A 27,939-nucleotide genomic window follows, 5' to 3' on the forward strand; every position below is an offset into this window, starting at 1 on the left:
CACTCTCAATTTTTTCCCCTGAGGTTGGTAGAGAAACTTTTATTCTGTTGATCTTCATAACAGAATAAACCCCAGTCTAAACTCACTATTTTGAAATTCAAGAGATTTTTATATACAATTAACAGGAATTGTATATAAATGGATGGCAAATAAAAGGAAGAGTCCAGAGAAACACAATAAATGTAAACATTTCAAAACGTATTGGTTTGAGGGGTATAAAAATAATGTGAATCTTCTGCTACAGCTCTTATATTCATCAGATCTCAACCCAACTGAGAAACCATAGTGACAATTTGATTAGAAAGAGCTCACCATTATCATGATGCCCAAAACACTAATGGGCAATATATTTTGGAAGAATGCTGTTCATCCCTCAGGCAGAGTTCATACTCAAGAATTGTTTTATGGAGTCAATTGAAGCCGTTACTGAGACACTTTGAAAAAATGTTCCCTTTACTTTGTCCCATATGTGTATAATAGTAGACAGCTTACTGAAGCCTGTAAAAGACTTTAAACAGTATATCACCAAAACTGATCCATGCAAACTAAAGTGTCAGAGATCCAGTTCAGAAGACAAATTCTCAAAAAGTAGGAAGTAACCGTGGGATTGATATGTATGTGAGAAAAAAAAGCATTAAATCATAAAATAAAAATTATCAGTGAACTGATTTGAAATATTCCGATAAAGAAACCATGAAACAGTAAATGTGAGAACAGAAAGGATCTTTTATATATATATATATATATACAGTATATAACATGTATGCTTCTACATGGCTCAGTATTTATCTGCTGACGGCACTATGCTTGAAACACTGTTGGTCTGTCAAGGCAAATAAATATTTGACTAATTTACTTGTATAACTACTCATGGGTGGCAAAATGGCAAAGGGGCTATTTAGTGAAGAACTTTGACCTGGTCGCAGCTCGGTTTTAAGCTAATGAGTAACATGAGGAAATAGGGCCCAAGTCCTAAGGTACAAGAGAGCATGTTGATAAGCTCTGATGAGAGATAGGCTTAAGTAAACCTGCACTTTCACTTGAAACATTATCCCTTTACGTTTTTATGATACATACCTAACGTCTGGATCATTAAAAACATGTCAGCCTCATTCAAACAGTGGATAAACCGAGTTTTAGTTCAATAATTGCTAAGAGAATATTGTCTATACTCATACTGGAGCTGATTCTAATGTTTAGCCTTCATAAAGTGACAACTAAATGAAAGTTTAGTAAAGAAACCCTGTGTTACCACACTCTTCTGCTTTTGTTGCTATATTAAGCAGGCATATTAAAGGCAGGAGTGCGCATGCGTCAAACTGCGGTAACAGGGGACGAGCTAACCCGCAGTGCGCATGCGCCCCGCGTGCCTATCACATGAGAACAGACAGTGTGAAACCTCCGGAGGAGACGACAGCCGCGGAGCAGCCATTACTGGGGACACCTCCACCATGACCGGCCGCTCATGGAGAGCGTCCTCATGTGGGATTCTACTCATCAATCTAACTAACCTTAATAAACCGGCGGGAGTACAATGATCTGTTTGGGTGGATCGACTAGACACCAAATCTAAATGTTCCAGACCTGCTGGATTTATCCTGGAAGCTGGACCCGCCATTGTGTCCACTGTCATTTCACAAGCTTTACGGGATGAAGGGACTGATATCAAACCATCTCCATCACAAACCCTCTCATGGAATATGTTTCTGTCCGCTCTCAATAAAGACTAATGGGCATAAGACCGGCGTCAGTGTGTGGATAGAACCGGCCCCGGGTGTTTCATTGTTGCAAGAATCCATCAAAGAATATATCAAAGACGCGTCTGTAAATGACTAATGTTCCCTCATTAAAAACATTGGCGCGGGTCGAAAAACAGTCCGTGTCAATAGATACCGCCTGCTCCTTCACAAACGGTCTTTGTTCGACGGATCAAAGGTCAGAGCTAAAGCGAAGTAACCGAGCCTTTTCTTTGTCTAACGCCATTTTGTGGGACTTTTTATGCACTAACGTTGTCGTCAGCCATTTTGCTTCTTTCTTCTCTGCGAGCGGACGAGACACGGGGGGAAAAACAATGACATGATATTAACGTGGGAAAGAGCAAACGATAGAATAATAAAAAAAAAATAAAGACGTGTACCCACCGTGCAAGCTGTCAGTTATGGAGTCAATAAGTGACCACATAAAAGAGGACATGTCCGTGCTGGGGATGTTTGTGACAAACGTGTAAAATGTACTATTTTCTGCGATCAGTTCATTTATGTGCTATAATAGATAATACTAGTTATTTGTATTGTTAAACCCGGATTTGGGCTGTGTGAACGTCATGAAATACCAGCTTTTGATTTTATAAAAACATTCAGTTATTATAAAGAATAATTTCAGCAATCTTATTGAACTTAAATCTGGGGTTTTATACGTCTTGCATTCTTATGTGTAATCTACTAGATTTGTATCTTAAATTTCAATCTGGATGAAATACATTTTATTTTCTCTTTTCATTTGCAGAATAGATTTGTCCTTTTTAAGCCAGCACAAATGCATTAAATGTATACATACACAGTGAATAATGGTTTTACATTTTATACATTCAATATTATTTCTTCATATGCATTTGTGGAGACATATTTGTCTTTATAGTAAATATGTTCCTTCCATTGTTGAAAATATTAGAAAATGTAATTAAATATTAGAAAATTAAATGAATTCTTAAGCTGAAAGTCTTTTATTATTATTATTTCTTACAGCAGATCAATTAGTGGGTAAATAAGAATTAGCTCATCGGATACAGTTGATTATAGCAACAGCTGTGGGCCTTTAAACCTCGATTATTTCTACCTTTGTCTCTCAGATGGTCATGGAAAAGAATACAAACTTGTTTTAGACCCAAACAAGGACAATATTTAATAGTGGATCTTGCCAGGAGTTGGTGGCTAAAATACCTCCAAGATTACTGTGCTAGTTTCTCCAAGAGGTCATGCAGAGTCATAGAATAACAATAACACAGAGTTTGTGTCGGTGAAACGACCAGAAAGGAAATGAGATTTATAAGGTAATAACAGTCAAGAACATCAAGTAAAGCAATCTCCAAAACCTATTGAGAAAAGTTATACGTGGCTGAATATACTGAGGCTACCACAACAATTTCACATTGAGGCAACGAAAGCTGTTCAACCAAATCAAAATAAATATATAACATGCTTCTGTTCTGGGTTCTTCTTAATCTAATATCAAGACTGAGCTGCAAACTACTGTACTAAGTTTGAGTTTAAGAAACATCACACATTGAAAATGCACCTCTTGGCATTTTAGTGAAAAATATTACATTCACAGTATAAAAGCATGAATCGCTTGTGTTGCCCTAATAATACAGAGACTAAATCAGTCAGTTAGAAGTGCTGTTAGTTGTAAAAGTCACTTGTGGCTTTCTCCCACGCTCCTTCTCTTGAGCCCGAGGTCTTCTCCAATGCTCTCTTTCGACGTCATCTGAATAATCCTCTGCATCATATCTGCACACAACAAACACGACAGATGAAATGTGTGACACAAGAAGATAGGAGAGCTTACAACGAAGCTGCAGCTGCAGGACGAGCTTAGACCACAGATAGTCTGGATATCTACTAACACAGCTACTGTATGATATCGTTTTCTGTAATATTATACTGAACTTAAGTCTGGAGTCTTAACTTTCCTAAATTGGTGTCTGTTAATTGATTTGTGTCTTACATTTTCCTTTTCCTTTGCGGAATAGATTAAACCTACTCTTTAAACCAACATCAACTTTTTTATGCTTCAGCTGCATGTTGTAATTTGAAACTGTACTATTTAATCATTCTACCTCAGTGATAGTGAAAGTAGGCCCAGTGTTCTGAATGAGAGACTATTTTGACCTGAATCTGTCTTGGGGGTCTTAAACCTTGTCCACCTGGGATACAAGTTTGAGAAGTTCAGTCTCATCTTGGGACCCAGTCTAATGAACACAGCGGTACTCTGTCCCAGTTTGTGAGTCTCGGCGGACAGAGAGTGCTTGTGGCCCCGTGTGCTGCTTCCAGGGAGACTCACTGACCTGTGAGGATGCTGCATCCAGCAGATCCATAGTGGGGATTAGACAGCTGGCCTCGCCCAGGAAACACATTAGGATGTGGAGCACGTCAGCCCAGCGTCCAACCGTCAGCATCAGGACCATCAAGCCCCCGAGACGCACCATCACTGTGTTCAGCACAACCTCGCTGCCAGACGCACCCTGCTGCGCGTCTGCAGAACCCAGAACGCAGCACGATGGGGAAATATTTGGTGAAAATGCAGGATGGGCTTGTACGACAGGTAAAAATCCTGGATGCCTAAATTTATTACATTTGCATTGATGATCAGATAAGTACTGGGGGAAGCAACACACCACGAGCATTGCGCCACAATGTTTAAAATACATGTGCATGTTTCTCTCTGTTCCTCACCCTGCATGTACACCACCAACAGTGTGTAACAGATAGTCAGTGGTGTCCAGAACCTGAGGGCCTCTGTTGCAGACAGGAAGTGTTGATTGATGATTGATACAGAGGCCACCGCAGCCACGGTGAAGATGAGGATCATTGTCCTGCACAGCATGGGCAGCAGGAACTGGCCCGATGAGAGGAGGCTGATGCAAACGCCACAGTAGCGCTGCGAGCTGTGGAGTTTGTACAGAGCCATGACATGGTACATCATGCGGGTGGCCTGCCGAGCCAGGAACCAGCTGAGTGCCGCTGCCAGGAGCAGACATAGCCAGCGCTGGGACGCCCCCTCGTGGAGAAAGTGCAGACTGCAGCTTAGGGCACAGCCCACTGAGAACTGGCTTTGAACCAACACTTGCTGCAAACATGTCCTGTACTCCTGAGGGAAAAAAGGGGCACATGAAGAGGAATGATGGATGAATGGAAACAGAGAATAGCCTGGATGTTGTAAACAAGCATCATGAGTCATTGTGACTTGATCAAATCCAGAGAAGAGAACATGCAACAAGGGATTCAAGTGATACATTTGAGTATCAGGCATATTTTCTATCAAATAAATGTCTTACTCGTCCAGATGTGACCAATCCAGACACAGTCCGAAGACAAAATTCTAACACCACCAAGGACGCCACACGGGAGCCCACAATGGACAGTATCCCAGTCACAATGAAAAACTGGAGCATCCCAGTAAGTCCAGTTTTAGTTCTCCTCTCACGACAAGGTGTCCTCCTCTTCCTTCCTTCATCACTTTCATCACTCGAGCTGTGGGTTGTGAAAAATGGAAACAGTGTGAGCCAGCATTGAATAAAATAAATACAAATTTGATGAAACAGTGACACTTACAGACGAGTCAGATTATATATTTTAACACCAAATTCATCTTCAAGTACAGCTCTATTGAAAAGGCAATTTCCTCACCTCTCTTCCACTAAAAACAAGTGTACTCTCATCAAGGAGCACAGCACAGAGATCCCACATGCACCTACCAGTCCTGCAGGGCACACAACAATATTCAGCCACATATATGTGCAGTTTAGAAACAGCCTGTCGCCATGTTGACATCATAGGAAATAGATGGACGAGGAGCTCACCTTGAAGTAAACTATCCACTGGGTTTGTATCTAGCATCAACCATCCCGGTAGGAAGTAGGAAGTTGGTAGAAACGACTTGATAAATGATAACATCGTACAACCCTTGACTCAAAAGAAGATCATTTCTTTTAAAGGCCACACGTAGCACAAGAATCCAGATTTGACAAGAATCTAAGCAATCGCACACTCAGGAAGCATATTTGGTGGTTGCTCCAGATCGGGTTACACCAACATGGAGTCTCAGCTCAGCTCTTCCTGTATTTTTTTTCCCTCAAAGTTGAGCCTGTTCTATGTCCTGTATCAAAGGTCATCTGAGCGTCCGTGGTGCAGAGGCCCTCAGCAGCCTGAGTCACAACAAGATAATGAGGCTGTTGCACAATGGGGAAAAAACTTTACACTCTGAAATGACGGCAGTGTTAGTTGTCCCGTCTTGTGGTCCACAAGCTACGGTATAACAATTGCTCTGAAGAGAATGTCCTCATCTCATAGACATTTATGAAAAAATCATATTTTACCCAGAGCAGCATTTTCAAGTCCAGTTTATTTACAGAGCCTGGAACCTCGAGGGGCTTATGGTCTATACAACATGGTACACCCTGTATTCTTACATAAAACACAAACACAGGAAATGAGTGCAGATTTACATGCGATACTGTGGGGGACTTTTGAGAAGTAGCAGTTATAGAGTGAAGGACAAACAGCACGAGAATATTAATTAAATGAAAAACATATATGCAGCAGTTGAAGAGTTTTTAAATTTGTGTATTAAATCAAAGCATTTTAAGCAAAGGTTGTAACTTTGCTTTCTATTATATTTAGAGACATACACAGCAACATAGGTACTCTTTATTGTTATTGTTTATTGTATATGTTTATTGTTGTGTGGCCTGTGTGGTTCATACCACTGGTAACATTCACCTCGTGCTAGGGCTGGGCGACAAAACATTATCAATAATTATCGCACAGTAATTCTTAACACATGTTCAATACATGTCAATATAATGCTCATACATTGTGCAAGTACAGTGAGGACATATAACACATAAATACCTCAGATTTATAAAGTGTTTGTCATTCTCTGCTGATAACGAAGTGCTCCACTCAGGAGCAAAAACTCCTTAAACCTAACAGAAATAATAATATGATATTTATTGTGATAATTATCGGTATTAACTATAGGAATATTTGTTATTTTGATATAATTTTTGGTCAAATCACTCCAGGTCAACCTGGTGCCCAGGTGGAGGGTCTTCACAGTAAATATCAGACAGGGAAAAGTGTGGCGTAGCAGTGTTCAGTGTCTGAAGCTGATTGTCCACTAGGGGGCCGAACTGTACAAGATGTAGACAGTTAAAGGTTCAGTGCACTAAACCTTACACATGTGTAAGATTTACACTTGTGTAACATGTGTAAGATAAATCTTACACAAGATAAATCTTACACACGATAAATCTTACACATGTGTAAGATTTAGGTGAAAGGGATCTATTGGCAGAAATTGAATATAAAATAATCCTAGTGATGTTTTCACTTGTGTGTTTCATCTAAATTATTATTAAAGTATGAATGGTTTCTTTACCCTTTATATTTACACTGGGAGTGGGCCCTCTCTACGAGGCCCGCCATGTTTTTTACAGTGTCCAAAGTGTACAAACTAAACACCTTTTGATTTTTATGACAACTGAAGCTACCACAGGCTCTCTCTCTGTTTGGAAGGGGGGGTGAGGTGAGGGGTATTTAGCTGCAACATGCACAAGGAACCAGGTTTACCACTTTAAAGGACCCAAATGTTGCATTTTAAGATCAGTGAGTCTTCACCTAATAAATAAAAATAGCAGAAAAAACCGTTGACACAACAAAGTTATATTATATTTGACCAAATCATCTTTTTATTCATTTAACAAAGCATATTTGCTTTACAGTCCACTATCTGCACAGGAAATGATGAAACTGGAGACTAACCACTGATTGAATTGCTCTTTATCACTGAGTAGGAGTCATATAAGCCGGTGGAAGACAACAGTTGGAAAACAACCAATCAATTTATGACAGAGTGACCTCAGTAAACACATGTACTGAGGCCAAGGTCTCTTACCGAGCTGGAGGAATGGCTCCAACAGTCTCAGTGTCTGTCGTGGTTTTAAAAGAGCTGGAGACCAAAGCTTTGTGTGCAGAGCGTGGACTGTTTCTGACTCAGGTGAGTACAAACTCAGTTTATTTTCATGTGGGGACATGAACTGAATTCTTCTTTGAGTGGGAATCATCAAATCGCTGCCTTTTGAATCTGATTATTTCCGTCACATGGTCTGATTAAACAATTAAATACGGACTGACATGATTTTCTCTAAATATTGTAAATGTAAAAGGTAATAAACACATGTGATAGAACTTTAAATACAATATAATGTATATTAAGATTATTTTAAAAGTTGTAATATGTTGCCTTTATTTTGTAAAATTACACAATATTAGAATTAAATATTCAGCTTTCCTTGTTGTAACGATGCCTTAAAAACACTTTATGTTCTGCAGAGTTGTCGATGTTTTGTTGCACACAGTCGACTCGTCATCCTCACTGTGTCAGAGTTCATGTGTCCAGGCTGAGCAGTGAAGCAGTGAGTGAACAGTGATTCCAGCATCAACCTCTGAGGAGAGGAAGGATGTCCCACATGGACTCCAACAGAGCCGGCAGTGTGCAGTATGATCGCTGGAACGAGGACAACGTCAACATGAATGTGGAGGCATCACAGTCCACTGGGATGAGGTGAAACATGAGGAGGTCTGACATAAAGATCCAAAAGTATTGTGACGATGCCATCAAGGAGCTGATAGGAAGATGTGTGAGATCAAAGTCACAGTACCTCTGATAGAAGAGGGCAATGATGTAATTTCATCCATCAGTTTGTCTGTTTTTCTCCCTTTTCAATGTCCCCCAAATCCTCCAGTTGTATTTTGATCACTAATAACTGTTCTTGTTTCAAAGGGTTTTTCATCTTTTCATAAAATGTGAATCTACAAACAAATTACAATCAAAGTCATCTCTGTTGGACCTGACCACCTCCTTTTCTCCTGAATCAGCAGGATCTACAACAGAGTGTGTGTCGGCAGCACTGGGGTAGCAGTGAAGACAGCAGGAGCTCTGGCTGCACTGGTGTCCATCTACATCATAGGATACACGACAGGATACTACATCCATAGGTGCTGATGGTGGAGCTCAACCTGGAGAGAAAACTGAAAGCCTGTTTCATAGATCATTTTTATACAAAACTCCATTGAGCATGCTCTCAACTCATATTCTGAAGGAAAAACAAATGAATTTGTTGGTTATTTTCATAAAATCTTACAGAAGTAAAACTCCAGTTTATGATGGAATTTGTTTGATTCCGGAATCATGTGTCATTGTTTTTGATACATGAAAACTGAAAGTTGTATTAAAGTCTGTTTATTTATTTCATCTAAATAATATCTGTTGTTTTGTTGCCTCGTCGAGGAAGAGTTGAATATAGAAATGAAAAAGTGTCAAAGTGTGTCTTTCAGGCACATCAATATCTGGTTTGGTTCAGGTGATATAAAGCAAACAAAGTGAGAGAAACAATAATATAACTTTTCCAAACAGCCTCTACATCATTGCTATGGTCGTCATGTCCTTCCTCTCTAAGTTGTTTTGCTTTAGTCACTGTAATGGTTAATACGGTCTATTTTTACTGTAGCCTGTAACCTTCTTGTTACATCCTCTTTCTGGCAAACAGAGACACACAGACCCATTTGGCCATTAAGTTCATCCAAGATGTTTCCTCAAAATGTAGAGGAAGCTCTGGGCCTGATTTGACACTCGTATTAGATCCTGCTTAGTTTTTAACAACTCGACCTTTACATGACCAACCTGAGTGTCCCAGTCTGAATCCTGTCCACCATTAGCAACTGTGTCAAACAAAGACGACAGCAAATATTGCTTAAAATAAAAATGGTAATTACTGGATTCAGTGATGAAATAAAACAGCAACTGTGAATCAGTTTGATGTGGTCTCATGAAAGAGATGAAGTTGATAGTGTTACTTTGTCAATGGCTGGTTCTTGTATTCATGGAGTTATTAGGTTAAGATATTATCTTATTTGTGTAACTGTGAGATTGTTTGTATTTTAATTTAGAAAGTAAACACTCTGATGACCGACAGGAAATCTTTCTGTGTAAAAGCTTGTTTCCTTTAAAAAAAAAAAAAACACTAAGAACCCATTCAGCCAGCAGTGGGAGCACTGGATTTATTAAATCAATGAGTGTTTTTCTTTTAATGTGTGATGCTGCTGGAGTTATTAGGACTTGCAGCCATCTACCTAAAGCATTATTTCATATAGATGAATGAATGAAGCCTCTAACCAAGAATCATTCTACTTCAATATTTGCATAGTGAGACATACAAAGAGATTTTTTGTGCTGATGCTTCAAAAAAGATTGAATTACAATTTAATAATATTTTACATTTTGCATTAATCAACAATGGTATCAGTGGTAAAAATGAAATGCAAAACACAACTCTGCAATAGTCATGTAAAAATGGAACGGAACATTACAAATGGGTACAAATGTACAAGTGAAACCACACAGAGATCCTTTCGTTCTAATGAAGCCCACAATAAACTTTCATCCTGCAGTTTTAGCACAGCATGCATGATGCCACTGTAGACAACATGCAGAGAACTGCTGTGGCTCAATATGAAACCATCCTTCAAGGACTGAGATGACTTGACCTCTGACCTCCTAGAGGATGTGACAAGGCTACTTCTTCTCAGTGAGCATTTGCAAAAGAAAATGCCTACAAAGAACAATGAGTAGTGGATATTTTTACATTTAAAACACTGCTGAACCCGGGGTTAATCTGATACAAGTGGGATTTAAAGTGAGACTGATGTTCTCCCCAAGGATTCAATGTCCTCTGGAAGGTTGTTGTCATGGTGCAACTACATTTCAATCTTGATGATCACGTCACTTTAAAGATCTGCAGTCAAAACATTAAAACGCACAATACATGACAACAAGAACAGAAGCACATCCATCTATACGTGTATGGTATGTTCCTCAATCACAGACAAATGAAACAGCCCAACCCAAACTGCAGCTTTACACACTTCACAAACACATTCCCACAGGAATATCCCACTCTTAAGAATCCCATGTGTTCAACACATCCTCGTCTTTCTTTCAAGCTGTTGCAGCTCTGATAGGCTGCATTATGTACTTAGCTCATGATTCAGTGTTGTCACAGAGAGGCTTCTGCAGCACTATCTGAGTTTCTACAGAGTGTGGACCTATGTTTTCTGGGCTCTCTCCTCCACGTAGAGCTGCATCTGTGAAAGAAAAAGAACAAACAGATATCCGTAAGTGTGGGAGCATTTGAAAACAATTCAACAAAACATAAATCACAGAATTTGAGGTCAAACTGTTAATCTGAGCAAGATAATTAAAACTCCACTTGAGTGTCTGTAGCCGTTTTCAGACATGACCTCCAGAGGATGTCCAGAAATGAGTCGGTACTTTTCCACGTTCACACGTGTACAATGGAGAAGGAGGTTCTCTGGTCAGATATGACCTCAACAACACAGACATCTCTGGAGGACGAGGAGCGGTGCGGCAGACAGGAGGCAAAACGCAATGTAAAAACTCCACTGCAGAGATCATGTTTTTGTTTGCAGCACATTGACATCCGGCGTCTGGCTTTATCACCAGAGGCTCTCTTCACATCTGCGTCGCTATCTTCTACGTGTATGACATTGCTTTTTTATCCTGAGATATTTGTATTCTTTTGGGTTTTGTTATTTTTTGCTTTCGTGGCATGTTAGAACGACATCAACACACCCACTTGCTCGCAGTGAATCCTGCAGAGGATCTACTGCCATTTCCTCACATCAGCTCCTTCGGACATTCTGAAGAGTTTTCATCACGGGGCTGGCTGGAGAAAGTCCACGGAAAGTCCGAAAGCTCTAACACGGACATGTGCACTCACACATATAGCATTTTCTGAAGGATCTCTGAGTTCGGTGCATTTCTGGAAGACAAGATGCTGTTTTTTTTCTTTGAACTGATGAGAAAGATGTTTGCTCACTTTTACTATGTCAGATGTCATGGTCTTCAGTGGGATGAGTCTCGGCTCCTGCATGTGGACTTCTTGTTCATCAGCAACTATCCACGGGAAATCCTGAGGGGGAAATGCACAAACATAAAACAGCAAATGCATGTGATTATTCTGTGTTTACGAATAATTTGATTTGTTTAGAATTCTACCAAGAAATAAACACGCTGCATCATGTTTTAATCTGTGTTGATGCAGTGGTTTTAAAAAACTCACCTTGATGACTTGAACCTTCTCCATGTTGCGTGTGGCAGCATCTCTGGTGTGTACTAGTACTGTAAATGAACACCCTGTGACAAAAAAATAAATCACATTATTAAATCTATGATTTGTATCTATTCCCTTATGGATATTATTTACATGTCATATAATCTGTCACAGAGGCTTTGCGACCACAATCTTAATTATCTCCTAAGAATTCTTCTCTCTAGTTGCTCAACTTTTCATTTGCTCAAAGGCACCTTCTGTAATTTTAGTGAGCCTACTGCTTATAAAGAGCTGGATAGAGTCATGTTCTTGACTCAGGAGATTATTATACCCTGAACTAAACCTTGCAGGCTTACACTTCCTCTCAAGTTACACCCAAATCCTGTCTCCTTGTCTAAGACATACAGAGGAGTATGTCTCCCTCGCTGAGGACTCGTATGCAGTGAGAGCACAGGCAGCAGGTTGCTTGGTTACTGATAAACAGGTGCACCAGTGAATGATTTCATGTGGAGAGGATGTCAATGAATAAAATAAAAAGTACTTTACAAACAAATTACAAACACAACCTTTAAGTTATGAACTGAATTGGATTAGTTGTTAGCATAAAATAATCAAATGCATCGTCAGTTAAACAGAATCTTTTATAAATATTTAAGAGTGTGTGTTTGCAGTGTATTTCTAAATGAATAATGCTTTTACCTGGCGGGTTATTATTTAAAACAGCGTCACACACACTGATCTTCAGGATGAATGCCCTCAGCAGCTGCTCCACATGTGAAAGTAAAGTGTCAGAGCTGCAAAGCAAAAGGAGAGTTAAGGCCCCCGATCACAAAACAAGCATGTCGATGTTTCAGCAATATATAAGGATAGAGATCTATATTAATTTCTGAATAAACACATGAATAAAAGTAAAAACCTGATGGACAGCAGTGTAGGTTGGGAGATCTCAAACACAAATCTCTCCACTGGATGATGCTCTTTGTCCATGATGACCACCACCACCTTCTCTGCATCGTTCTGGGAGGAAAGTGGACGATTTTAAACAGAGGGGGAACACACGTTACCAAATATGAACCGGTCTGCTTCAGGTCGTGTCTTACCTTTTCAATCAGCGGCTTTACGCAGTGCAGCGTGTCTTGGATATACTGATTCAGCTCCGGGTGACATGACATCTACAGATAAACACACCAAAGACACAAGATATAACTAAATGCGACTTCCAACAATATGTGAGCATGTAATAATCACATCTAAAAGTATCTGTACCTGCACAGGCACGTTGTATTTCTTTCTCTTCTGAAATATGCCAGAGGGATAAACTTCTCGGACGTACAGGATGAGGTGAATAGCGACCTCCAGGAACTCACACAGGATGTCAGCGACCACTGGAACGAGACCAAGCCATGGGGACATGAACTATCTCATTCAGTGTCCCTGCTCTCGTATTGACAGACTCAGAACAACTAATCAGCTCTAGAGTGTTTACTTATAATGACAAGAAAAGGGGGGTCGACAGCATGTAGGTGAAACTTTACAGAAATACAGCACTGATTAGTTTCATGCTAAGACCCTCACGTGTTGGTGAACGAGGAGGTGTATCGTATCGAGGCATTGCCAGAGGAGTACATTTGACCACTTCACGCTTACCTTGTCCAAAGTTGAGATCCTGTCTTGTTAGAGTTGTCATGTTGTCTTCCTCGCAAACGGTCGAATGAAACAAACACAAGCTAATTTCCCCAGCAGGCTATCGTTAGCAGCCTGTCAAGCCTTCATCTTCTGTTTTTGTTTGTTCGATGTCCGACTGGACGACGTCAGCCCGAGGGAGAGCCGCGCTGAACTGTGGAGTTTAAACAAAGATGCTATGGAAACACTGAGGCGGATTTACAAAAGAATGAAAGTATAATATAGTTCACGACCAGTGTTCCAGTTTAGCTGGGGATCTTGGTAACTGGTGATTTGTTGTCTTTATTCCAGATGTTGTCGGTCGGTTGCAGACACGGTCGCAGATTCGTCATTTTAAAAAGCGCCTGTGTGTGAAGTGCGGTGGTCTACTGAAGGTGCCGTTGAAATAAACATCAAACAAAAAAAAACCCATCACGAGTTAATGTAATGTGTCCGTATCAACATCACGTTGAGACAACGATATAAATCATATGGGTAAAAAAATTAATATAGTACAAAAAACTTGAACGGGATTCAGAACGACATGGCAAAGCAGTATTAGCTTCAGGCCTGATGACGATGTCATTACGCCACCGAGCCGCTGGAAGTTCGGTGCGCTTCATCAGAATGAACCGTGTTTCACTCTGTCAGCTGTGTAACACCAGATGTTGTTTAAGGAAACGCCCATTCTATCTGGTGATAGTCCGAACACAGAATAAACGCTACAGACTTAACAACAGGCTTCACAAACTGATGACCATCGTTCACAACATGGGTTAAAAAAATGACCCATATTCATTTCCTGTGTTATGTCATGCATGGCTGGGTGTTTCTTTGCTATATTAATTTATCGCTTATTCATCCTTCTTCATTTAGGAGAAGGCTCCTTTGATGACATAGAAGTCTCATCTTCTACATCATCGAAGGAGCCAATGAAGATGAGTCTTCTATATCATCAGAGGAGCCATCTCCATTTAGGAGAGCTGGATTCCAAGACACACCCACAACTTCAGCTTTATCCTGTGGAACAAAGTCTAGGTCCTCAGCTTCAGAGATTTCAGACTCAGAATCAAGACCAAGAATTGCCTCCTCATTTTCCTCATCCTCATATGGCATCTTTATGAACATGTCAACCGTAAGCAACTTACCAACCATAAGTCTGAAATGATTGCGACCAGCCATACTAACTCTCTGGATAAAGAAAATCAAAAGCATATTTTCAAATGCATATCAATCTGTCTATTAAGTATATACTGTTATATTTTGAGTTTTATTTTGTTGATCTAGCTTTGGTTAGCTAGCCAGAAAAGAAGCCAGCTAGCTAACAGCTAGTTAGTATTGTACATATTTGTTATTCTCACTAGTAATGGATTGTAAAATAAGACTTACATGCATCAGATGTGCAAAAGCAGCTGTGTGAAATGAAGGGTAGGTGTTCTGTAGTGAATACAAACTGTATGGGTCATTTTGGACCCATGTGTGTAAAAGTGAAAATAATACAACAAGACATATATAGAACAAAAGTGTCTGACATGAGGATGCTGCGTGCTCATAGCCTGTACAATATGCATAGAGTTACTTAGCTTCCAGCTAACAAACACAATGTTCACCAAGCATGCTAACAGTACACGTGCAACACCGCAGCAGCAAGTTCAATTTGTATCTGGACCAATGCAAAGGACTTGTCATTTCAAAGGGAAGGAAATTTGCCAAGCACGCTGGTCAAAGCCCAGAGTGACAGGCTGAACATAACACAGCACAAAAGGGACCAATTGCTTAATGATTTATCTGATTCAAGTGACTTCTCCCCCTCATCTTTGAAGGGTAAAGGAGAGGAAAGTTCACTGGCTCTGCACATGGAGAGGCTGAGCAGTCGCACTGCGCCGCAGGACTGTGAAAGGCAGCAAGACGTCACTGACAGGCAGCGACGGAGACAGAGGAGGGACACCCCCACCAGCCAAGACGGAGACATTGAGTCTAGAGAGGAGTTCAGCTCTGTCACACTTAATGATTCCTACAAACAACAGAAGCAGCAGACGAAAAATAAGGACTCCTTGGCCTCTAAAGAGCCCAACTTTGATGGACGTCCCCAGTCCCCAAAGAAAGCCGGCACAAGTGGACAGGAACAAGAGAAGATGAAGAAAAAGAATCTGCCCCAGCATGCAGAAGAAGAGAAGAGCCCAGAGGTGCCTGGAACTATTACTCAAATGTCAAGGCCCAAGTCTCCTTATGGTAAAGACAAGAAAACGCAGCGAATTCAAGCTTCAACTACCAATTCTCCGGCAGACAAAAGCAAAAAGAGAGGAAAAGGATCCAAGAAACAAGTGTTTGACTCTTACATGACAGCTGAGGACGTTTCCCATGGCCTGAAGAGAGGAGAGCTTATTCAAGGACAACTAAGAATCAACCCTAAGAAGTACCAGGATGCTTACATCCCATCTCCTAATGACATGCGGGATATATTTCTGGATGGGATTGTAGCTCGCAACAGAGCGCTGAACGGAGATGTTGTGGTGATACAAGTCCTGCCTCGAGAGCAGTGGAAGGTTGTGAGGTCAGATACTGACTGTGAGGGCGCCAGTGAGTCAGAGACGCAGAGAAAACATCTGGTGAAAACACCCCAGAAGAAGAAAGAGCACACCCCCAGGCCTGATGCTACTGTGGGCAATTGCTGTAGGGACCAGGATGAACTCTTAAGCAAGGTTCAGAATATCACCCTCACTGACACAGATCCATCAACCCCTTGGTCCAACGGGGAAATACTCCAAAAGACTGCTAATGTGGTCTACATTGTTGAGAAGAAACACTCCAGAGCAGCGACAGGCTTCATCAAGTTCCGACCAGACAAGCCCTTTGTCATGTTTGCCCCCGTGGACCACCGGGTGCCTCGCATTAACGTTCCCCTGGTTGACTGCCCTGCCGACTTTAGTTCCCGCTCGGGTGACTACATTAACACGTTGTTCATCTGTCGCATCACCAACTGGTCAGCCGACAGCAACTTTGCAGAAGGACGACTGGCTAAGACTCTGGGTCAAGCTGGAGAAATCGAACCAGAGACAGAGGGCATCCTGACGGAGTATGATGTGGATTCTTCTGAGTTCTCAGATAGCGTGTTGGACTGCCTGCCCAAGAACCTGCCCTGGACCATCCCACCTGAGGAGATGACGAAGAGGAGAGACCTGAGGAACGAGTGTATCTTCACAATCGACCCTTCCACTGCCAGAGATTTGGATGATGCTCTTTCCTGTAAACAACTCCCAGATGGAAACTTTGAGATGGGAGTTCACATTGCTGACGTGAGCTATTTTGTGGAGGAGGACAATGCTCTGGATGCCATTGCCAGCCAAAGAGCAACTAGTGTGTACCTTGTTCAGAAGGTGATCCCCATGTTACCGCCGTTGCTCTGTGAGGAGCTGTGCAGTCTCAACCCTCTCACCGACAGACTTACTTTCTCTGTCATTTGGAAAATTACACCCGAGGGGAAGATCCTGAGTGAGTGGTTTGGCCGCTCAGTGATGCGCTCCTGTGTGAAATTGAGTTATGACCATGCTCAGAGCATGATCGAGGCCCCTGAGAAATTGTTCTCCGCTGGGGAGCTGCCACCTGTGGACCCTGTGCACCCCATCGATGAGATCCACCAGGCTGTGCTCAACCTGCACTCTATTGCCAAGAACCTCCGAGCTCAACGCTTCTCAGGCGGATCCCTCAGGCTAGACCAGATGAAACTTTCTTTCACTCTGGATAGAGAGACCATGATGCCTCAGGGCTGCTATGTTTATCAGTACAGAGACAGCAACAAGTTGGTGGAAGAGTTCATGCTGCTGGCGAACATTGCCACCGCCCACCACATCTACCGCAAATTTCCTGAGCTGGCCCTGCTCAGACGCCACCCTCCACCAAATGCCAAGATGGTGGATGAGCTGCAGGAGCTGTGTGACCAGTTGGGCATCGACCTTGACCTGTCGTCTGCAGGAGCATTGCATAGGAGCCTCAATACTACTCTTGGTGATGATGAGTACTCCAGTGCCAGAAAAGAAGTCCTCACCCACATGTGCACCAGACCCATGCAGATGGCGTTGTACTTCTGCACAGGCGTAGTGAAGGATGAGCCGCTATTTAAGCACTACGCCCTCAACGTTCCTTTCTACACACACTTCACCTCACCCATCAGGCGCTATGCTGACATCATTGTGCACCGGCTGCTGGCTGCTTCCCTGAAGTGTGGGCCTCACTTAGGGCTGTCAACAGAGGAAGTGGGAAAACAGGCATCGCACTGTAATGACAAGAGGACGGCATCAAAGCGAGTCCAGGAGCTCAGCTCGGGGCTCTTCTTTGGAGTTTTTTTAAAGGAGTGTGGCCCCCTGGACTCTGAGGCCATGGTGATGAGGGTGTTGGATCAGTCGTTTGATGTGCTGGTTCTCCGCTACGGAGTACAGAAACGCATCTACTGCAAGGCTGTTGCGGGCCTGGCCTCATTTCACCATCGTAAGGTGGGAAAGAAATCTGAGCTGACCCTGATCTGGACACCAGACGACTTAGAGAAACCTCCAGTGGAGCAGATCATTTCACTCTTCACTCTGGTGGAGGTGCAGCTACAAGACAACAGCGCTCCGATGAAATACAGCGCAGTGCTCAAGAGGCCCGATGACAACGCACCATAAATACAGGGATGTGCCCTGGTGCACAGAAACACTTACACAGAAGTTTGGGATTGCACTTTTTCTTTTGTTGATTCATAGACTTCACATGTAGTTTAGAAACAGTATTACTGTGTGGGCAGGGATGTCACAGATCAGATCAGAGTCTGATTTAATTGGAAGTTCCTACTGAGTTTCTGTCTCAATGTAAACAACCAACCCAGTGCAAGTCAAGTTTTAACCCACAGATAACTGGAACCTTCAGACTCTTTTATCCACACTGACCGCCAGCATCTGCAGTTGTGGAAACAAAACAGTGTCTGTCATGAGGATGCTGCGCTCATCGCCTTCCCAAGGGAATCCAGGGCAAAGAGAGCACCACTTAACATAGTGTTCAACATACTTATATATAGAACTATGACAAAACATAATGCTGAAAACTCAACAAGAAGAAAGAAACAAAAGACCCGTAACACAGAAAGTGGCGATCCCCCTCTTCAAAATAAAAGTGTCTACTTTAGTAGCTGTGGGAATTTCCTTTTAAAATCAAGTCTGCTGACTTTATCCAGCAGCGACAGGAGGACACATGAAGCTCAACACATCCAATAAAAGCACGTTCACCAACTTTACTCACAAAAACACCGCACAGGCTTCCACCTCGTTGATGTGAGGGATGTTTTCATATGACACGTGTTTGGTGTGTGTGCATTGTAATGATCACCAGCGTCACACAAAATCACTTTGCGTGGAGCTGGCCACGCGTGTGTATTCTTCATAACTCCCTGTGAACGATGGTCATCAGTTTGTGAAGCCTGTTATTAAGTCTGCAGTGTTTATTCTGTGTTCGGACTATCACCAGATAACATGGGCGTTTCCTAACATCTGGTGTTATACAGCTGACAGAGTAAAACACGCTTAATTTAGGTAAAGTGCACCGGACGTCTCAGCTATGGCAAGCCGTTTGAGCATTTATTCCATATCCTTGATATCAAATGTCAGTCCCCTCCACTAGTTCGGTCTTTGTCAGCACTAGTTGGACATTTGGTCGCACTAGTTCAGCATCTTACTGTACTAGTTGAACAAAAAATCTTACTAGTCACTCTTTTTCAGCAACTAGTGGCACTTTTGTTCAACTTGTTACAGCAGAAACTGTACTAGTAACACTGTGCGCCGCACTAGTAGCACCAAAGTCCCTACTAGTTGGCTTATTGCCGCACTAGTGGCCCTCTGGACCGAACTAGTAATGCTGAAAGTGTTACTAGCTAACTAGTGAGCTGCAAAAGCTCTGACATGTAAGCTAGTCAAACATGGATTCAGCTCACTAGTAAACTAGTGGCCTACAATTTTCTGCACTAGTTGAACTAGTGGGAGCCAAAATGCACACTAGTAAGCTAGTGCAGGCAAAAATACCCACTAGTTTACTAGTAAAAGCCTATTTTGACCTTACTAGTAAACTAGTAAGGCTCAAAATGTGTACTAGTTAACTAGTGGGGTCGAAATACCCACTAGTTTACTAGTAAACGCCTATTTTGACCTTACTAGCAAACTAGTGAGGTGCAAAATGTTTACTAGTTTGCTAGTGGGGTTGAAATGTGCACTAGTTTACTAGTTGAAGTGTCTTTTGACTTTACTAGTTGAACTAGTGAGGCTAAAAGGGTTTACTAGTAAGCTAGTGACAGCGAAAATGCCTACTAGCTTACTAGTGGCACTTGTTGCATTAGAAGCTAATGAGGGGCATAAATTGAAGCTTCCTATTGGCTCTCCAGCAAGAGCTCCACCCAGCAGGCTGGCGGTTCACAACAGTGAAATCTCATCAGGCTTTATAGGGTTACATTTTTGCTGGGTGGAGCTCTTGCTGGAGAGCCAATAGGAAGATTCCTATTGACGAATCTGCGACCGAGTCTGCAACTAACCGACAACATCTGGTATAGGCAGCAAATCACCAGTTGCCAAGATCCCCAGTTAAACCGGAACACCGGAGGTGACGCCGCTCGCCGTTGTTAAGATACCGCCGCGACGTCGCGCATCTCTGTGTCGTCACTCGTTGTTTACAAGCAGTTCGCCGTCCACTCGTGATGACGTGCTATTCCATGATTCTGCAGATGTCTAATTTGCGTAAGAAAGGAGAACAAACCATTACATTAATGTCGTCTTTTTCCCTTTTCCTTTAGGTAAAAATTCGTGTCATACAAGGGGCCCCCATTGTAAGTATCTATTTATTCATTTTTGTATTCATTTTGGAGCAAAGGTTTTATATTTAATTAATTTAACAAACCTTTTTTTTCCTAACTTTTTTCACATCACTAACTTTATTTTACATTTAATCTTACAATACTTCAATTTGTTTCTTCGTACAATGCAACCATGCTTTACACCATGCTTTATCTCATATTATATTCAGCAGCAGAACAATGCCCTGTGTTTAAAACCCCAAACTCATTTCTACTCTTGTGTTGATGACAGCTCAAAACGATTTACAGGACAGGTTTTTGCCATGCATCCAATTTGGGGGTCAGTATCTTGCTCAAGGACACTTTGGCACGCAGATGGGGAAGACTCTTTGTGAATAATTAAATACTTTTTTGTGCTACAGTTCATTGTTTTCTTTGAACGGTTTATATGGTTATTGTAGTGATATTATTTTTTCCTCTGATTCTATTTGGAAACTGTCCGTATGTTTATTTTGTTTTTTTCTTTGTTTATGATGGTAAATTTTATGTTGTCTCTCTCTGTCTCTCTCTCTCTCTCTCTCTCTCTCTCTCTCTCTCTCTCTCTCTCTCTCTCTCTCTCTCTCACACACACTCACAAACACACGTCACGTGACGGCTCTCTGGTTACGTCACTCCTCTCACCTGATCACCGTTACAGGATAACTAAAAATGATTATTGGTAAAGGTACATAGCGTCGCGTCTGTTGCGTGGATCCATCCATCAAGTCTAACGACCCTCAGACCACCGGGGTACATGTTCTTCTCCTGACCGACTGTTCTCCACTGCTCCTCGGGTTCAGACTGCATGTTGCACCGGATGATGCAGTGAGCAGCTCTGGAGAAATGATCATGTTTATTTCACTGCAATTACCTCCTGGGTCAGTAGAAGATCTGGATAACGAAGCAAGAGTCAAAGCAGCTCGAGTAAGATCAGTGAAAATCATGTGAGTCCCACCTCAGCATTAAATCAGACTCACCCGGGAAAGAAACTGTGAAAATGTGATGTTTCCTAGGTTTTTCTTTTTACTTTGAAATTGTACATCAGATTGTCCTGATATTGTCCGAGTGAGACTCTGAGGTGGTGAGATGTCATTATGAAGTGAAATATGTCTGTGGAAACCGGTATTTTATTTTTGATATCAATCTGAATTTAGAGGCAGTATGAAATAAGTCTGTGGAAACAGGAAGTTTCTCAATGACCATCTTTTGTTTTGTTGCTTAAATTCAGATTTTTTCTTCATTGTAATATTTTACTTATTAATTACACAGTATCAATTATCAATTAGTTGATTTATTTTATATCTCAACATTACCTTCCTTCATTCACAGACTGTACAAGTGTCACGTCCCATTTAAGGGAAGGTCCCCTTTTATTTTGAAATCACTCTTAACATGCTCGCCCTTAACGTAATGTTTTGAGAAATTGCGCACCGCGGAATGGGGGGGGGGGGGGGGGGGGGGGGGGCTAGTTTGGCCGTGTGTTTCGGGGGGAAGCTGTCTTAACCGTAGTCGGGAGAATCTTTTATAAAATACTAAAGTATGTTTCTCATGGTGGCCATCCATCCATCCATCCAATAGTCGCATCCATCCAATAATAAATCTTTGTTTGCATGTAGCTTAATGCTAGAGACAAGTCTGGAAACATTTTTTGAAAATCCTGTGAAAATGAAATGCCACAAGTCATATGATGGGGCCTAGTAGGATTATCAGAAGTATGGAGTGTTGTGTGACAGTTTAGCAGGATTATTTATGCATTCACACTGGGCCTTAATTTGACATAAACATAAACCTTACTCATATCCATAGGTGCAGCTGGCAAATGTGGCACAGAAGGAAGAGACTCATTTACTAACTTTTGTGAAAATGAATATATGTAGAGCATAAACATATTATATTAGGAACATTTAAATGTTCCACACCAAAAGCCCACATTTCATGTTTTTTCCATGTATTTTTAAATCAATGACGTGTTTTTGTTTTATTTAAAAAAAAGTGTCATGTCATGTAGCAATTTAGTAGTTTGATAAACCTTTTTTAAAATAAAGGTGACAAAAGATTATAACAGACAACACATGAAAGGCTGTTGGTGGTTCAATCCCCGGTACCTCCAGTCAGTCCAAGTGTCCTTGAGCAAGATTCTGAACAGCTTAAGGCTGTGTGGTGTGTCATTTTTAAAAAGCACTGCAAAGAATGTGTGCGTGAATGGGTTAATGCGACTTGTACTGTAAAGTGTTTTGAGTGGTTGATAAGACTGGAAAAGGTCTATATAAAAACAGTATATTTAACACGTCGACCGATTCACTTGAAGCGGGCCCCACCAAGGGGCCCCCAGATTTATGTACAACAGTTGATGTTTACGGCAGCCTCGGCCCCATTATGGTCAGTCATATATTAACCGCTCTTGGTTGTGACACAACTGACAGTTTGCGTTATAGCAGCTGTAAAGCACTCTCCTCAGGGATTATCTTTACCCCTGGTCAATCACACTGGTTTTCTCTGCAGGTTGTGAAGTTGTGGAAGTCATGCCTTTTGTGGAGTTCATAGCTGGGAGCATTTCAGGTACAACGAAATTGATTAAATACAGTACTATTTGTATAATAGTATTATAGTTGTATACATGTGCAGAAATAACATTTGCTTGCTGATTATTGTATTGTAGGTGCACTGGGACTGGCACTTGGACATCCATTAGACACTGTGAAGGTTGGATAACACACTTTAATTCATAAACATGATGAATTGCATAAAACCAGCTTTTTTTCTGACACATTATGTTTTATTTGTAGGTGCGTCTGCAGGCCCAGTCCATGTATAAAGGGATACTTCACTGTGTGGCTAAAACATACTCTCATGAAGGGGTAAAGGCCACACACTTTTCAACTGTTTCACAACATATCACCGCCTAAATAGCACCAGCCTCCACATATTGATGCTCACTTACTATATTCATTTGTTTTTTACATCAGCTCCATGGTTTCTTCAAGGGCATGGCATTTCCGGTGCTGACCACCGGCATCATCAACTCCATTGTTTTTGGCTCTTACTCTAACGCCTTAGATTACCTTACTCAGTCTCAGCGCGGTGACCGTAGCAAACCGGCCTCGGCTGCACACGTCTTCACTGCTGGCTGCTTCTCAGGTCTGATGCAGGTAAGAACACATGATGTTCGCTGGCTGCTTTCATCCAAAGCACCTGGAAGGACAATGGCTGAAGATATTACTGGCATGACGGCTGTAGGGCTCCACAGTATTATAGAACTGACCATTCCCAGACTGTGAAAATTCTCCATTCATAGAGGCAGCAGTAAATTACTGCTAGTTTCATTTAGCATGTGTGTGTTCCACAGCTGCTAAAGAGTAGGTGAAGGGGTTGTGGGTAAATAAGATTTAATCTGGCCCCTTGAGGTCCTAGTGTTCACTACAACCCATAGAAGAAGTGTTGGTCAGAATCAGAGACTGTACATAAAGATGCACTACACTTCCTCCCACTATCAAGAAATGAAGCTCAAATATCTGCGTAGTAGTAGCGACACTCCACAAAATCGCAAGTCAGTCTCATCTGTACAAACCAAACCTATCTGAAAAATCTTCTCTCGTTTATCTCCAGAGGGTGATTGAGATGCTTTGGCTTCACTTTGAAGGAGCTGGCACATCGTCCATCTTTATATAAAGTCTATGGTCAGAACAGGGTTGAGAATGTGAAGTGTTGTGCAGCAGGTGCTGAGGAGAGGCAAAAGGCTCATGAAAACCACAAGTGTAGCGATCAACTATGTTAAAGGGATAGTTCACCCAAAAATGAAACTTCACTCATTATCTACACACCACTGTGCCGATGGAGGGGTCGGTCAAGTGTTTGAGTCCACGAAACACTTTAGGAGTTTCAGGGGGGAAAAGCTTGCAACGCAGCGCCAAATCCAATACAAGTGAAGTAAATGAAAAGTAAAAGAAAAGAAAAAAACATTAAATGCCTCCATACTGCTTGTGTGGTGTCATCCAAGTGTCCGTAAACCCCAACATTCATATTCTTCTTGAAACAGCATTATTTACACCATGTTTTGAGCCTAAGTGTCCTCTGCTGTCCTCCTCTGGAGCCGCGTTTATGCATTGAAACTGTTTTGTGTCCTCAAACACTTGAGCCACCCCTCCATCGGCATAGTGGTGAGTAGATAATGAGTGAATTAAAATTTTTGGGTGAACTATCCCTTTAAGTGGGCAGCTGTTAAAGTGTGGGCCATCCACTAACCAGAAGGCTGGTGGTTTGATAACTGTACTGTGAAGCACTTTCAGTGGTCATCAAGACTATAAAAAGGGTTATATAAATAAATACAATTTAAGGTTGATAGTTATTGTTTTCAAGTGGTAATTTACCCTGGTTCTCATGTTCAGGCTGAAACAATAGTTCAAAAATTCCTCGTCATTGACACAAGTGTTAGTCAAAGTTAAATGTGTAACTAATTTGGAAGGCGACGGTCAGGGACTCATAAACATCAACAGGACTGATCCAGAGATAAGCATGAACACCATACCATTGTCAATAATAAACCCAACCTTTAGTCTTGTACATTCATTAACAGGGACCAAGGTAATTAATCCTAATTAAAAAATGAATCCTGCCTAGCTGGTACCGGAGGAAAGTTTAGCAGGTCATTGAACTCATTAGGAATCATCCTCAGTGGATCAGGAATACTGTCTGATGTCAGTCAGTATCTTATCCGACCACCAGGAGGCTTCCAAGAGGCTCCTCTGTACCAAGAGCTGACTGGAAATGTTCACAAAGGAACAGAGAGAGCTCTTCAGCAAAGAGAAAAGAAGCACCTGAGCCTGTTGTTACTGAAGATGATGTGTTTCATGAATGGGGGGATTGCACGATAGATGTCTCCTCTTCATAAGTTAACTCCTTGTAAAATAGCAGCAACAAAAATAGGTTTTGGTGTAATCATTGTAGCAGAGAAACATTTTCTGAGATCACATGCTTTGAGATAAAATGAGCCATAGACATTAGTGACAGAGTCACCAAGTAGCCAAAGCTACTATTATCAGAGGATAACAAAATTCAATTAACTTTTATTACAGGAATCATAACTTCTGCCTGGACACTCGCTGACAGTATCAAGTCATAGGTAGGGATCAAATAACCGTTGTAATGTAGTTACAGTCACAGCCCTATCATACAGTAAGTTCACTCTCACCAACCACACTGGACAGTTTTATTCAGATGGTGAAAACCTGTCTGACCTACAAGGAGCAAGCATGTGGGACTCAATTGCAGCCATGCGGATCAAATTCCACTGTCAAACAAAAGAACAGGGTGGGATAAAGGGTGGAAACATTTTGGGTTTGTCCAAAACAACACGCTGGAGCACAGGAAATCTGCAAGTGCACAGTTTGAGCACAAGCTGAGCCTATGTAAGCTCAAGCAAAAATACTGTCTAAAATAAAAACAAATCCTCATTGCTTTTAATTTAGGTGGACTGACCCTTTTAATAATGTCTTGTTTCAGGTGTTTGTTTGTGCACCTATCGACCTGGTGAAGGTGCGTCTGCAGGGTCAAACATCTGCTCACCGATACCGTGGACCCATTCACTGTGTTTCCGTCATCCTGAAGGAGGAAGGACCCAGAGGTCTGTTCAGAGGAGGGCTGGCCCTCGCCCTGAGGGATGTACCTTGCTACGGACTCTACTTTTTGCCCTATGAAGTCACTCGAATGGCTCTGACAGAGAGCGGCAAAGAATCAGGTCAGCTCCAGAGAGATCGACTCAACAGCACTAAACCTAATGGAGCACTAACACACATAAGTTTGTGGTTTTACTGCTTTGCTTTGTTTGCTTGCGTTTGCTTGTGTTGTGTATGCAATACAAATAGAGATTCTGCCTGACAGCAAATGTCAGAATGAGCCTGGAGAGAGGAGGAGGAGCTGATGAACCTGGAGTGTGTTTATCTGGTTGTGGACCTTGCTTTCAGCATTGCATAGACAGCCAGCGTGGCACATTATCACCAAAGCTGTCTATGTTATCTGTCCTGAGCATAAAAGTGTGATTGGTTGTTGTCGCCATGACGTTCGCACCAGCACCAAGGTTCAGGCAGGCGACCTACCCACTGTTAAGTGTTAAAGCAGCGTGTGCATGTGAGTGCTCTGTCATTGAACTTGTCACCAGGGTAGTCTGTGAGGTACGGTGGCCCATTACTGTCAGGAAAAAAAGTTAGAAATCATCAAAACAAAGAATACCCTCAAATAAAATGATGAGATACTAAAAGACTAAGTGAATGACTATCTGTCAAATTGAGTAAAAAATATATTATACTTTTGATATAAGTGTTGTAGTTTTGAAGAAATAAATCTCATCATTTTAAAATGTCTTCCTTTTGTACTTTTCTTTTTTTTCCTCTACCTTTCATCTTTTGGGGTTTCTTGGTAGAAAAGTGCTTCCATAAAAGACATCAAAGATATTTTAAATAAGCCAAATATAACAACATATAACAACTACAGAACAATGTTAAGATTTTCAGTAGCTCTCCCAAATGTTATTTAATCTCTACTGTTAAGTTTCACATTTCACACATGACTTTAGATTTACACTAAGTCCTTAACTTTTCTGTCATCAGATACGTTTGCAATATTGATGGCCGGTGGCACGGCAGGAGTGGTGACCTGGGTCTTTGCCACGCCCATGGACGTGGTGAAAGCCCGACTCCAGATGTCAGGGGCCGGCGGACGGGTATACAGCGGAGTCCTTCACTGCCTGAGAGTGAGCGTGAGAGAGGAGGGAGCCAGGGTCCTTTTCAAAGGCCTACTACTGAACAGCCTGAGGGCCTTTCCCGTCAACGCCGTCACCTTCCTAAGCTACGAGAGTCTGATGAAGATGTTCTGTCCACCAGCGAGATGACGAGATGTCTAACAGTGACAAACTGTTTGTCCTGCAAACTGAAAAATCTTCTGTCCAGTCGGACTCTGGTGTCTGGAACACAGTGGACAATGTTTAGGTGCTAGCTGTTAAAATTAAACTAAACTGTCGTTAGACCTCTTTGTCCTCTTTAATAATATCATAAGTGGAGGAGGCTCCTCAGCCCTGATCAGGTGGTGGGGGGAGTCGAAATTGTTGAGATTCAACTAAATTAAAGTGACAACTGAAACATCTCCATGACAACTGAGCCAACTCATCTGCTTATGAAGGCCATGGCTTGTGGCTCAAAAAACTATCTAGTTCAAGGACATTGACTTAAAGCAGCGACAATCAAGATTCAAATGACTGAGTTTAATGTGAATAGGGTTTCTCATAACGACAGCTTTAGAGAATTTTAGTTTATAATCTTAACTTTTGATTTTGATTAATTCCCAATACTCACATTAGCATGGTTACACCATTTGCCTGGTGCCAAAAAGCTCCTCAAAAGTGAAGCCAAAGTGTTTAGCTCGCCTCCTGGTGGCTGGTTGTATTATATGTCAGAAATTCCACCACCTCCATATAAGATGTGACATATCAAAGTACGCAACAAATACATTCTCTCAAAGATGGCTTCTG

The 27,939-nt window shown here is 41.7% G+C and overlaps 4 protein-coding genes and 1 long non-coding RNA gene across 7 annotated transcripts; 3 read left to right on the top strand and 2 right to left on the bottom strand.

The window, feature by feature from the left end:
• Window positions 1-1,592: 1,592 nt before the first annotated feature.
• Window positions 1,593-6,442, bottom strand: tmem82 (transmembrane protein 82). Its single transcript, XM_034590884.1, has 6 exons — window positions 5,579-6,442; window positions 5,406-5,478; window positions 5,054-5,249; window positions 4,452-4,866; window positions 4,064-4,251; window positions 1,593-3,506 (listed from the first exon to the last, which is right to left on the bottom strand). The coding sequence occupies exons 1-6, from the start codon at window positions 5,670-5,672 to the stop codon at window positions 3,501-3,503; spliced, it is 972 nt and encodes a 323-aa protein (XP_034446775.1). The 5' UTR covers window positions 5,673-6,442; the 3' UTR covers window positions 1,593-3,500.
• Window positions 6,443-7,326: 884 nt separating this feature from the next.
• Window positions 7,327-9,010, top strand: LOC117764462. Its single transcript, XR_004614392.1, has 3 exons — window positions 7,327-7,776; window positions 8,179-8,343; window positions 8,661-9,010. It is a non-coding gene; the product is annotated as an uncharacterized LOC117764462 (long non-coding RNA).
• Window positions 9,011-10,008: 998 nt separating this feature from the next.
• On the bottom strand, window positions 10,009-14,017 carry mad2l2 (mitotic arrest deficient 2 like 2). Of its 2 annotated transcripts, XM_034590259.1 has the most exons (8): window positions 13,559-13,991; window positions 13,178-13,296; window positions 13,012-13,083; window positions 12,828-12,928; window positions 12,611-12,705; window positions 11,921-11,994; window positions 11,678-11,770; window positions 10,009-10,922 (listed from the first exon to the last, which is right to left on the bottom strand). In XM_034590259.1, the coding sequence occupies exons 1-8, from the start codon at window positions 13,596-13,598 to the stop codon at window positions 10,884-10,886; spliced, it is 633 nt and encodes a 210-aa protein (XP_034446150.1). In that variant the 5' UTR covers window positions 13,599-13,991; the 3' UTR covers window positions 10,009-10,883. The 2 variants fall into 2 exon arrangements, with proteins under 2 accessions (XP_034446150.1, XP_034446149.1); XM_034590258.1 differs by lacking the exons at window positions 10,009-10,922; window positions 11,678-11,770; window positions 11,921-11,994 and adding an exon at window positions 12,031-12,465 and having other exon boundaries at window positions 12,524-12,705; window positions 13,559-14,017.
• A 1,171-nt stretch (window positions 14,018-15,188) lies between these two features.
• Window positions 15,189-18,534, top strand: LOC117764926 (DIS3-like exonuclease 2). The gene is given in 2 exon segments (XM_034591093.1): window positions 15,189-15,244; window positions 15,246-18,534. Coding segments are annotated over 2 exon segments (3,045 nt in total). The 3' UTR covers window positions 18,235-18,534.
• Window positions 18,535-20,407: 1,873 nt separating this feature from the next.
• LOC117764460 (solute carrier family 25 member 45) lies at window positions 20,408-27,439 on the top strand. 2 transcript variants are annotated; one of them, XM_034590257.1, is made up of 7 exons: window positions 20,408-20,414; window positions 22,923-22,979; window positions 23,080-23,123; window positions 23,207-23,278; window positions 23,387-23,569; window positions 25,920-26,154; window positions 27,023-27,439. In XM_034590257.1, exons 2-7 carry the CDS (start codon window positions 22,943-22,945, stop codon window positions 27,301-27,303), a joined length of 852 nt encoding a protein of 283 aa, XP_034446148.1. In that variant the 5' UTR covers window positions 20,408-20,414; window positions 22,923-22,942; the 3' UTR covers window positions 27,304-27,439. The 2 variants fall into 2 exon arrangements, with proteins under 2 accessions (XP_034446148.1, XP_034446147.1); XM_034590256.1 differs by lacking the exon at window positions 20,408-20,414 and adding an exon at window positions 21,346-21,364.
• Window positions 27,440-27,939: the final 500 nt, after the last annotated feature.

The sequence above is a fragment of the Hippoglossus hippoglossus genome, chromosome 7 (genome assembly GCF_009819705.1).
Source record: "Hippoglossus hippoglossus isolate fHipHip1 chromosome 7, fHipHip1.pri, whole genome shotgun sequence".
Classification (NCBI taxonomy): domain Eukaryota; kingdom Metazoa; phylum Chordata; class Actinopteri; order Pleuronectiformes; family Pleuronectidae; genus Hippoglossus; species Hippoglossus hippoglossus.